At 43.5% G+C, this 12,925-nt stretch overlaps 1 protein-coding gene across 1 annotated transcript in view; it reads right to left on the bottom strand.

Moving 5' to 3' along the window:
• The window catches only part of LOC308467129 (atrial natriuretic peptide receptor 1-like), a 39,506-nt gene that overhangs the window by 10,072 nt on the left and 16,509 nt on the right, over positions 1-12,925 (bottom strand). The window contains exons 8-13 of the mRNA XM_080988551.1: positions 12,707-12,755; positions 11,077-11,181; positions 7,414-7,533; positions 6,486-6,579; positions 3,646-3,733; positions 2,100-2,239 (exon numbers count right to left, since the gene is read on the bottom strand). Of these exons, the coding sequence (XP_080844677.1) occupies positions 2,100-2,239; positions 3,646-3,733; positions 6,486-6,579; positions 7,414-7,533; positions 11,077-11,181; positions 12,707-12,755 (596 nt within the window). The remainder of the gene's footprint in view (positions 1-2,099; positions 2,240-3,645; positions 3,734-6,485; positions 6,580-7,413; positions 7,534-11,076; positions 11,182-12,706; positions 12,756-12,925) is intronic.

The following is a 12,925-nucleotide window of genomic DNA, read 5'->3' as shown; positions in this document are numbered from 1 at the left end:
GAACATGAGACGAGTCTGCTATATCTAGTCCAGCACCCTGTTCTCACAGTGGCCAACTAGATGCTCTTGCGAAGCCCACTGCCAGGGATTTGGACTCAAGAAGGTGAGATTAGAGGAGGAATGGTGGGGGTCACCCTCCCCTTCTCCTGATGCTGCAAGAGAAGAGGAATGCAGCAGGAGTTTGAGGAAGGTCACAGCTCAGAGACAGATGAACAGAAAAGTTGGGCAGTGTTAGAAGAAGGGAGGGGAGAGCCAGAGCCAGCAGACACATTATCACTGGAGAGTATTTCTGACCCCCCTTCTCCTAGAACTCGGCGTTCGTTGAGGGTGCAAGAGCAAAGGACTCAGAGACAATTAGTCCCTGACGGCCACCATAAGGGGAAGTGATGTTGCTAGGAAGGGAAGAGGGAGGAGCTCATTTGGAGCAACGCCATTATGGGAGGCTGACCGAATTTCTTTGTCTCTCACTGTGAGGTTTTAAATAAACTCATAGACTAAGGGCTCTTCGTTTTTTTCCTGTTTCGAGCTGACACCGGGGGAGGGATAGAATTCCCCGAGCCTGACAACAAGTAAGTTAGCCAACAAAGGTTATCCCTTGCTTGTGATTTTATTGTCCCAGCGTGCAAAATGTAGCCGCTCGAGTTCAACGCCCGTTTTCATTTACTCGGATGCCTGCTTTTTTCTTCTTTCACCTTTCAAGAAATTGGTGAGGAATTGAAAGAATAAAAAGGACCCTGGAAGGACTAACAATGTTGTATATGTTCCAGCAGCCTTAAGGGTTTTCAACGCAAAACCCGTTTCCCAACTCCTGTACGCTGCAAATGTCTGGCATAATGGGGACCTGCCAAAGCTAGATGGCTTCCAGGCAAAATTTCTACGATCTCTGCTGCAGGTACCCAACTGTGTCCCCAACTCCATACTTCTGTTAGAAGCTGGTGAATGCCCAATTTCAACTAAAGCATGGTGGGCTGCCCTACACCATTGGCTCAGGATTTCAGTGTTTGATCTAGGGAAGGGTTTGTACCATCACCTGACCAATGAGAAATTTGTCAGCAAATGGCAGAAAACTATGGCTAAAAAAGCCACCTCTATTGGTCTGTCACCCCCCCACAACTGTATTACCTGGGTTATGAAGGCCCCCTAAAGACGTTAAAGCAAAGATTATGGGATAATGCACACAGTGACTTGCAATCTCGATCACACGCAGTCTGTAGTCCGCTGGCAGTAGGAGTACAATATGGGCATGTCTTTAAGTTAACATCTTACATTAAAAACCTGACAGTACCAAACTATCGAAGGCTTTTCACCAAAGCCAGACTAAACATCTTTCCTTCTGCAGTGTTGGATGGCAGGTTGAGAGGGGTTCCCGATCAGGACAGACTTTGCTTGTGGGCTCAAGACATCGATTCCATAAAACATATTTTGTTGCACTGTGCAAAATATGAGCAAGGCAGGGCTGAACTGATATTACCCTTGCTGGTACCTTTCCCAGGAAAATCAGAGGCTCACTATGTCAGGTTCCTATTGGAAGACCGGACAAACGCTAGAACATTAGCAGTGGCAAAGTTTTTATTGGTGGTTGCAAGAACCAATGATCCCTATATTCTGAACAAAATGCTTGTTTAACCTGGAGGTAAGGTAAAGGTAAAGGGACCCCTGACCATTAGGTCCAGTCGTGGCCGACTCTGGGGTTGCAGCGCTCATCTCGCTTTATTGGCTGAGGGAGCCGGTGTACAGCTTCCGGGTCATGTGGCCAGCATGACTAAGCCGCTTCTGGCGAACCAGAGCAGCGCACGGAAACGCCGTTTACCTTCCCGCTGGAGCGGTACCTATTTATCTACTTGCACTTTGACGTGCTTTCGAACTGCTAGGTTGGCAGCAGCAGGGACCGAGCAACGGGAGCTCACCCCATCGCGGGGATTCGAACCGCCGACCTTCTGATTGGCAAGTCCTAGGCTCTGTGGTTTAGACCACAGTGCCACCCGCGTCCCTTAACCTGGAGGTAGGCTGTATGAATTGTGTATTGCTTTGTAACGATTTGTTGGCTCTCTGGACCGTAATAAAGATTGATGATGACAATGTTGTTTTGAAGCACTCACAGGCATCTCCAATAGTTTCCACCTTGTAGACGTCGTAATTGTCTATGATTTCATCAAAGGTGGTGTAGAGCTTGTTTAGGAAGTCAACCACTTGGTAAGGCGTGCTGGTGCTGGAAAGCTGAGTGAAGCCAACAATGTCACTGGCAAGGAAGAACAAGACTTAAATGTGAGTCGAAGGATTTTGGAAAACATTTTGATGCTGACACATTTTGATGGCACATTACATTTTGAATTCTGCATATTTGAGCAGCGCTCTCCTCCTCCACCTCCTCCACTCTGCTGATTCCCTACAATAATTATTTTTGCAGTTTTCAATTGCACCATGTCAATTTAGTAAGTCGGGGGAGTGGAAGATAATATTCCTTTATAAAGCGCTGGTGAAAAAAATATTTGAATTATGTTTCCCCAGTCTGTTGCAGCTGAAAGGGCTTCATATGGGCCTCCCCTGCCAATAAGACCTTTCCATTAATTTTAATGGTAGAAGCAGAAATCATTTACTGGTCTTTGAATGGGGAGGGGAATCCATGCAAGGATCTTGATATTTCTTTAAAGTATATTCATTGGGACAAAAGAGCTGCCTCGTACCCTTACAAAATCTGCTCTGATACCAATCAAACTTCATTTACAAGAGGAGTACATAATCTCTTATCTATACGTTAGAGTTACATCTGTTGGGCAAATAAATCTCTGTGTTGTCCATCCTGTCGTGTATAAATCTTGTCCATCTGCAGACAAGCAGATGTAAGCATAAATCAGTAGACATTAATCTGCAGAATTTTAATGGGCTCGCTTGCTGAATGCATGAAGCATTTCAGACAAATCCTAAATGATGATGACTCTCTCAAAGGCAGAAAGAAAAAAAGAGGAACAAAAATTCTTTCATAAAAAGCAGTGTACAGGTTATTATCTAGCATAATTAGAACAACTTTCCCTGCACAGTTAACATGGCACTAAACTCTTGATACGGCAACAATAGCTTTATCAACACACGTGTAATGGGAAGGGAAGTTTTGCTACCAAGGGGGCAAAAGACTTCCTTGTTGCAGCCACTTCTCCTAGATTCAAAAAACACAATGCAGTGTTGACATTGCTTAGGCGAGATGACATGAATCTTTACGTCTAGTTAATTTAATTCCTAAATGCATCTACAATTTATTTTTTTAAAAATATTTTCAGAGACCTACAAGGAATGCATATGTGAACAAATCAATCATCACCATGAATATGGTCATGTAAATAAATCATCATCATATCAGATATGTGCTAAACGTTAGAGATGGAGAAGGAGTGTGCTGCTCTTCACAAGCACCCATGGCAGTCACACCAAAATGCACATGTTTTTTGCAGAACAGCTGCAGGCTGTGCTCCCCAAGAGTTTCACCTTTCCGCAACACTCAGCTTCGATATATCTGCAGAGACAGTTGTGGAAGGACACGAAGAATAAAAACGTATCTCGCCATGGTATCGACCGCACCTTGACGTCTCTGAAAAAGCTATTCACACAAAGGCTAAGTAGTGGTTTGCTGCTGGGTTCAGTCCTACTTACCTGAAAAACACAGTGGAGTTTATGTAACTTTGGGCCTGTGATGCCTTTCCTTGTCTTAAATCATCAGCTACCTGTTTTGGCAACATGCCTGTTTTGTATAACAAACAAAAGCCATTATTACTAACGCAAAGTACCCACTAAAACTCAACCTGTATTAATAAATACAAAGTGATTTCACAGTGGAATCCTATACCTGGCCAATACATGCATTTACAGTAACGACAAGATAAAATGCACCCACTGACCAGAAAGCAGCAGATATATATTGACATCAGGCTCTTGGAACTGGTCTTCTCAATTTAGTTTGATTCCACTGGTATGAAATCTCCCACAGTAAGCAGATACCTACCCAAACTCTCGGTTGATTCAGGACACAGAAATGTAAAGTCCTATTCAGACATTCACATCATTCCTCTTCCCACCCCAACCTGGTTCTTTTCTATCTTTGAGAATTTCTTTGGCTCTTACTTATGTATTTTATTTAGATTTTTATTTTTAACAGTGCACTTCATCGGGTTCTCTCTATCTTTATCTTTTCCTTCATACTATCCACTCTCATCTGTTGGGATTCTTTTCTCAAAATCCTCTGCTTTTAAAACTGCGGTCGAATGGGTAGCCTGAGGTCCCTGGGACCACTCTGAAAATAATCATGGCGGGGGGAAGTGCTCTACTGCTTTGAGCGGTGGTTGCCAAACTCTCCCCACTCTCCCAATGGGACCACTTGAAAAATGCTAAGAGTCTTAGCAGATCACTTGTTATTTTTCGGTCTGGTGTAGCAATTGTTGTTCCCTGCCCTCGGTGTGGTACGATTTTCTATTATATTTCTATTGCTGTTTTAATTCCTTACATTGTATTTTGTTGCACTGCAATTCGAATTCCATATAGAATATATAAGAGATACAAGAAACACTAGGTAAAGGGACCCCTAACCATTAGGTCTAGTCGTGGCCGACTCTGGGGTTGCGGTGCTCGTCTAGCTTTACTGGCCGAGGGAGCCGGTGTACAGCTTCCGGGTCATGTGGCCAGTAAGACTAAGCCACTTCTGTCGAAACCAGAGCAGCACACGGAAACGCCGTTTACCTTCTCATCACAGCGGTACCTATTTATCTACTTGCACTTTGACGTGCTTTCGAACTGCTAGGTTGGCAGGAGCAGGGACTGAACAACAGGAGCTCACCCCGTGGCAGGGATTCGAACCGCCGACCTTCTGATCGGCAAGTCCTAGGCTCAGTGATGTAGACCACAGCACCACCCGCGTCCTTACACTAAAAGACTGTTAAAAACCAATGTGTAATTTTAATGTGAATGTTTCACGGACCACCTGAGTGAAGCTTGTTGATCACTTGTGCGCCCCACTCCTCAGTTTGGGATCTACTGCACTAGAGGTTTCCTTGATGTGCTCATCACATGCTGAAGATGCAATCCAATTTTTATTTTGACACTTGCACATTGCCTCTTACATGGTGCAAGCAGCTGAAGCAGAATTGTAAGAGAACCACAACATCTTTCCTTGTATGTACACTTGGCTTTGGGAAATGTGGCCACCAGCACTTAAATTTGAGTTTGGAAGCCTTTTTAAGCACCACTCCACAACTGTAGCTATATGTGAGGGATGGGGAACCTGTGGCCCTCCAGATGTTATGGATTCCATTTACCATCAGCCCCAGCCAACATGGTCAACGGCCAAGGATGATGGAGTCCAGCAGCATCTGGAGATCCACAGGTTCCCCATTTCTGCTATTGGGTGAGGAAATATGGAAATGATCCCCAATGAACAAGCACATTTCAAGAAGGGTCCACAATACCACAAAGTCTAAGAGCCACTTAATGCATACTGAATGTCATGACCTGCAACCTGGGGGCTGTGCACCATCAGATGGAGGAACAAGAGGAAGACCAGGCTCCATCTCCATCCTTGGGAGAAGAACTGCCAAGAACCCAGCACCACACAAGCCAAAGACTGGGAAGATAGGGAGAAGGCCCTTTTAACAGTCAGCCAGCATCTCTGTGGAGGTGGGATTTACTATCCTATAGGACCAATGAATATATATAAGCCCACACATAGTGCCTGGAGAGAGACAGCAGGCAGGTGGCAACGAATGAGTCCCACTAGCAGAAGCTCTGGGCTGGCTTCCCCCTGCCGCCTGTCACCAACCACTTGCTCCTCCTAGAAGGTATCCCCCAAGATTGGCTCTGAGGAGGAGAAGGAGGATTGTTCACTCTGACAAGCTGAAATGCTTGTGGCAATGTTGAATTCCTCCTTATACCTTGCATAGCTTCCTCAGCCAGACCGTTGGAGCTCTCCGAGGTCCTGAAGTGCTTTGAATGCCTTGGACCTCTGCCCTGGATTTTTGCCTTGAATTCCTTACTCGGGCTATTGACAGGACCATGATGGGAGCACTCACAGAACTGAAGTCCCCCTTTAGCAAAGCCATATATCAGAATATGGGACACAGGTGGCGCTGTGGTCTAAACCACAGAGCCTAGGGCTTGCCAATCGGAAGGTCGGCGGTTTGAATCCCCACAACGGGGTGAGCTCCCGTAGCTCGGTCCCAGCTCCTGCCAACCTAGCAGTTCAAAAGCACATCAAAGTGCAAGTAGATAAATAGGTACCGCTCCATCAGGAAGGTAAACAGCGTTTCCATGCACTGCTCTGGTTCACCAGAAGCGGCTTAGTCATGCTGGCCACATGACCTGGAAGCTGTACACCAGCTCCCTCAGCCAATAAAGCGAGATGAGCACCGCAACCCCAGAGTTGTCTCCGACTGGACCTAACGGTCAGGGGTCCCTTTTCCTTTATATCAGAATAATCTGTATTCCCATTGGTGCGAATCACTCACTATACAACAAGCGGTCTGTCTTCTGCTTTTCATGCGTCAAGTCCTGAGTCCTTTCTGCTACTAACACCTCCAGGTGTTTGCTGTATTTCTCCATCTAGGAAGGCAGAACAAAAATGTATTCAACGCATGCAACCCCGTCGGACGTTCTGTGTCAGATAATGGGCACTGCATTTACCAGCCGCTGACGTTGCTACCAGACTTCTGCACAAAGGCCTGTGAGACAACCTTGCATAGCTAGGCCCACAAGCCATCAGCAATAAAACAGAACGAACTTGGAGATACCCTAATGTCACGATTCAAAGATGCCTGAGAGCATTTTCAAATTGAAAGCCAAATGCAACCTCCACCAGTCTGCCAAAGGTAGACTTACTTCCAGTTCACAGGCAAGCTGGGATGGAGTGGGGAACTATTAAAATAGCCTGGAATTAATAATAATAATAATAATAATAATAATAATAATAATAATAATAATAATTTATTTGTACCCCGCCCATCTGGCTGGGTTTCCCCAGCAACTCTGGGTGGCTCACAACAGAATGATTAAAAACATGATAAGACATCAAACATTAAAAACTCCCCTAAACATATATAGAGGAGTATTAGTGGGTGTAGAAATGGTTAAGCAACCTCTTTCCTGTCCATTGGATCCCCCTTGCAAGAAGTACCCACCCTTCACATCCTCATTAGTTTTATGAGCATAATGCTTCTGCACAATGTCTGTTGTACAGAGATAATGATGAGGAACTATGCCTTGGTATTGGCAGGTGTGAATCTTTGCTAATTCATAAAACCATAAGCCCTCTTTCCTTACTGCCACCTTACTGTCTTCAAACAAGTGACACAGAATATGCATTCCTAAATAACGTTTTCATGGCTTCAAGCACATCCAAGAGTTGTCCTCTCAAGTCCAACTAAGAACGATTCTTACCAAAGTCATCATCATGTCAACTGGGCTAACTTTGTTTGGGTTCATCTTCTGCAGCAACTTCCTGACTTGCTCAAAGGTAAGCCTTTGTGCTGGATTGCTTTTCCTACACCTCCTGATCAGCTGCAAGAAGGAAAGAAGATTTAGGACATACTGTATTTTTTGCTCTATAACACGCACCTGACCATAACACGCATGTAGTTTTTAGAGGAGGAAAATCCGTAGGCATGCCACCCATAGACATTCCTTCCATAACACGCACAGACATTTCCCCTTACTTTTTAGGAGGAAAAAAGTGAGTGTTATGGTGCAAAAAATATGGTAATATAGAAAGGGATGCATGGGGAAAGCTGAAATGGAAAGCTGATATGAAAGCAAATGCTTGTTTTATTTTGAAAGAAAATTATATGGAAATGATGTATAGATGGTATCTAACACCTAGCAAATTGCCTAACATGTATAAGAAGGTTTCTAATGACTTCTGGAAATGTAAACAGGTAGCTGAATCTTTTTTCATATGTAAGAAAGCATGGGTATTTTGGGAAATGATATATGATGAGATAAAAAAAGATGTTCAAAGTGATTATAACAAAAAACAAAAACAACCCTGAAGCTTTTCTCTTAGGGATTATTATTAGGGAAGCTTTTAATGTTTAATAGGTTATTGTATTTTAGTGTTTTGTTGGAAGCCACCCAGAGTGGCTGGGGAAACCCAGCCAAATGGGCGGGGTATAAATAATAAATTATTATTATTATGGGGACAGAAGTTCCAAAAAAGTTGTTTAAGCTGTTTATGTATGCAGTGCTTTTTTCTAAAAAATATGTTTAGGGGTACTTGCATTTTCCTACTTATATTGAAATACTTTCCCTTAATGAGGCCAAACTTAGATTCACAAAATGTTTAGGGGTATGCGTACCCCTGCGTATCCCCAGAAAAAAACACTGTATGTATGTAACAGCAGCAGCTAGGATTTTTTTATGCACAAAAAATGGAAGGAAGAAGTTTCCACCAAACATGAATAGATAAGTAAGAAAATGGACAATGCAGAACTGGCGAAGCTAACAGTTAAAATAAGAGAACCTGATGATGATTGCTTTATGGAAGAATGGAAGCCTTTCTCAGACTATTTAAAGAACTATTATACTATGATGAATTCGCAAGCAGGGTTTGCACTATGAGCAACAGAAGGAATTAGAGATTATAGTATTGTTGCTATGGTATAAGAGATAGAAAGTAGGGTTCAGCAGAGGGGAAGAAATAACAGGGGGTGGGAAGTCGACAAAAGAAAAGAAAAACTTACTACGTATTGAAGTGCATATGTGAAACTTTGGAAATTTGATAAAATACAATTTAGAAAAAGAAAAAGATACAGGATAGTATGTCACTCCTTCCAGCTCAAATGAGGTTCTGGCCTCCGCCAGTCAGCATCTCTTAATCACCGCCAGTTGCCAGAATAGGCTCAACACTTTATCAAAATGTATTATTACTACTTATTAATTTATATACCACTTGTATGTCCAAGTGGCTCCCAAGTGGTCTTGCAGCTATAAAATCAATACATAATTAAAATGCACAGCAACAGGTCCATGGGGACATTAAAACAGCCTTAATTCAAATATACAGTAATGACCGCTCCCCACATCAAATGGGGGATGCATTTTGCGTGGTCGCACGCAGCCCCCCGGATCCCAGTGCGGCTCCTGGTAGTTTGGGCTGGCTTCATTCTCCCCAGGCTGGATACCTGGAGGTCTCCGCCTACCTCAGCCAATCGCCCAATCCCGCCTGGGGAGGCATTGCCAGGGGATTGGCCAGGTAAGGGGAGGGACCACCCTGCCCACACAACAGAAGGTGAATCCTACCTGCGAAGCGTCAGTCGGCTCCCGAGCTTCTCCCACCCTTCCCTCCCTCAGTTAAGTCTTCTTTTGCAGGTTAACCTCTTCTCCACAGGTACACAAGCGCTGCTACGTCATGGTCACTGTTGAAGGGCCGGAAAGGAATTTTCCAGCATTGGCAGGTTTTGCCTTTCCCATAGCAAAATGTCACAACTTTGGCGGTTTCAGGCCTTGGGTGGAATCCTTTAGTCTATCTTCCTAAATGGGGGGGGGGGGAGCCGTGAAGCTGTGACCCACGCCCCCCTTGAGGCGGTGATACCAGGGTTCCCATTAAAGGGGTCTTGGGGGAGGAGGCATTGGCCATACGCCAAGAGGTTGCCTCCAACAGCGGCGAAACGGGGGGCAGGCTCTCTGCTTGAACATATGTTCTCCAGAGCCAGCCCAATCCCCACACATTCTGGATAACCCTGAAGTCTCCCAGATCCCCGGCTGGGGACTGGGAAGGATAAATGCCCAATGCCTGAGCCAAGGTCTCCCTACATCTGAAACTTAATAAAGTTGTGGCCAATTTTAATCCCATAGTATGTTGTCTTGAGTCATTATTCCGCTCAGAGGTTGCTTGGGGTTAGGGGGACTCCGCCTGTCCATGCAAAACAAACCATTCAAAAGTGCAACAATGAAAACGACAGAATCAGAAGTTAAGTTCAGGGGAATGCTTGTCTTCAGAATGCCAACACTGATGGTGACGCTCTTATTTTAGCAGGGAGGGCATCCCACAACCTTGGCATCACCAGAGAAAAAGCCCACATCTGTGTTGCTGCAAGCCAATAATCAAACTTTGGAAAAACGTGAGTTCAATTAGCTAGTTGTAGTGCCCTCTATAGGAGAAAATCTACAGATACAATGTAGATAGATCTTCCAAAGTAGTTACTCTAGAGCAGGATTCCCCAAACTTGGGTCTCCAGCTGTTTTTGGACTGCAACTCTCAGCATTCCTAGCTAGCAGGACCAGGGGTCAGGGATGATGTGAATTGTGGTCTTAAACAGCTAAAAAAAGTCTTTAGAAGTTGGAGACCCTGCTCTAGAGTAATCTGAAAGAAACAAGGAAGAAGGGGGAGTGGTCTTGGCTTCCCCGAATCTGTTTTTCCCCATGCAGACAAACTAAAATGACAAGGTGACGCTTGAATTCTTTTAAACTAGACAGACTTTCCCCCCTCCAGACACATATTTTGGCTCATTGACAGCCACCTTTCAAATGCAGAAGCTAGAGCACAACGACTATTAAATACGATCATGGATCTGACAGTTTATAACCACAGGAAGTCATAAAACTCCAGTAGCTGCATATTAAAAGCATCATTTACTGCATTCTGTTTTTGTGAGACAAGCTGACATTTCAGTTTGTCAGAATAATACTATTTTTAAGGAATATTAAAGCCACACATTGTTCTGCAGAGTCTTGGAGGAGGAATTGGAAACTTCCCACTTCTTCTTCTTCTTCTTCTTCTTGCATCTGTGTGTTTTGTTTTTAAGCGAAAAAGAAACCTTCCCTTTCTTTCAAGGGCAACATGGATCGTGGATCGTGTCTGCTACAATTGCCAAACATTTCACAAACCCCTTGTACTTTTCCCAGCAGCCTGGTCCACTGATAGTAGCAGATGATAGTGCTCATCTCATCATCACAGAACACTTCACATGCTCGTTTCTGCAGATCAAGCTGGTATTAAATGGATAAGCCGCAGGCCAAGGCAGTTCCCAGCTGGCAATTTCAGTCCACTTCTGCAACAATAATTCCACCATAAAGAAGACAGGAGTATATTAGCATTTGGTTTACCTCTACATATTCTGTAGGGCAGGGACAGGCATGCTCAGATTTTTCTGATATTAATTCTGTCAAAGCGGGGCACAAAGAATATTCCTCTGATTGTGTATCATCTTTCTGGAAAACACAAATACTGCCTTTATTTATTTATTTTTAAGGAGATTGTAATCATAGAACAGAAATCAGCAAGAGTCACGTGCTCTACAGACATTGGCTTTCAAATCACATGCTTTGGCGCAAGCCAGTCTGATGGGTGTCACAATAATAAATTATTATTATTATATAATACATTTTATGCTGTGAACAGCCCTGAGATCTACAGATGAAGGACAGTCTACAAATTAAACAAATAAAAGGATAACAGTAATAATATTTTAGAATCGCCAGTTTTGTCATTGGTGCCATTTATTCACAGCAAAATTTCACATATTCCCCCTTTTTGTTCAAGAAAGTGTGTGTGTGTGTGTGTGTGTGTGTGTGTGTGTGTGTGTGTGTTGCTTTAAGGCAGGCACATCCAACAGGTAGATCACTGGAACTCTGTGGTAGATCACCGGTAGATCACTGGCTTCCCCCAAAGAAGCTCAACAACTTTGACCTGAACCCCAAAAAACAGGGCTTTCCTTCCTAAGAAAAGCTCAACAACTTTGACCTAAACCCCCGAAAAGGGGGTTAGATCACTGCCAGTTTTTAACTCTGAGGAGATCGCAGTCTCTTGGGAGCAGGCCACCCAAAGACATCTATACTCTGCTTTTCAATGAATTCCTACAACCTGTTCTAGCACTTCTCACGATCTTGCAAAAACCCTCACCTCAAATTCAACACAGTTTGAGGTTCTGTTATAGGATCCAGGAGGGCACCCCAAGTTCAGACAAAAGAAGATTCGTTCAACAGCTCTTGACTTGAATGCTGTTCGTTTCAAGGTAAGTGGTAAGGTACGCTGGTAAGGTTCACAGGTCAATAGAGAAGCACTAATCTGTGAGTACAGTGGTACCTTGGTTTAAGAACAGCTTAGTTTATGAACAACTTGGATTAAGAACGCTGCAAACCCGGAAGTAGGTGTTTTGGTTTGTGAACTTTGCCTTGGAAGCAGAACATGTTCCGCTTCCTGTTGAGTGTAAATTGAGTCCTCTGCTGCTATGGGAAAGCATGCTTTGGTTTAAGAATGGATTTCCGGAATGGATTAAGTTCATAAACCAAGGTACCACTGTATTCTAAAATGACCCAAGCAAGGGTGTGTGACTCAAACATTCTGGCCTTCTCAGCATAACAAAACCAAGATAACACTCTGATTCTCAAGTATTTAAAAACAGATATTTAATTACCCGAAAAACCAGTCAAGTTGATTTGGAAATTATGCAAGATTTTGCACAAAATATATGAAAATATAACATTTGGGGGGGGGGGGGGACCTGAGGGCTCAGTAATAATTAACTGCTTATCTCTGACTGTTTCCCCCAACAGCAGTCTCCCACAATCCCAACTCCCCCCAAACACCCTGGAATTATTAATTTCTAAGATTTATAAGGTTACAACAATAAAGTATACAATTACAAAAACAAACAAAACCACTACAATTTTAAAACACACAAAATCATTCCCAAATGGAGCAGAACAGTCAAGTACCAGTCATCATAGATCTTACCAGGGTGGGGTCACTTCTTGTTGCTATTTCGATTAAAATGATGGCATAGCTGCAAAATTGGAGATCAGTCATTACCAGTGGCAGAACATTGGAAACAAAATGATTAGTTTAGTTTGTAAATGCAGGAGCCAATTTTCAAGAGAAAAAAGTCGACAAAGCAGCATGCGAAGACGAAATTAAGCAACCGTCATGCAATGCAAAACATATCTAAAAATTTCT

This window comes from Podarcis pityusensis, assembly GCF_964106645.2.
Source record: "Podarcis pityusensis genome assembly, chromosome: 17".
NCBI classification, from domain to species: Eukaryota; Metazoa; Chordata; class Lepidosauria; order Squamata; family Lacertidae; genus Podarcis; species Podarcis pityusensis.
This window is presented reverse-complemented; position numbering and strand designations above follow the sequence as displayed.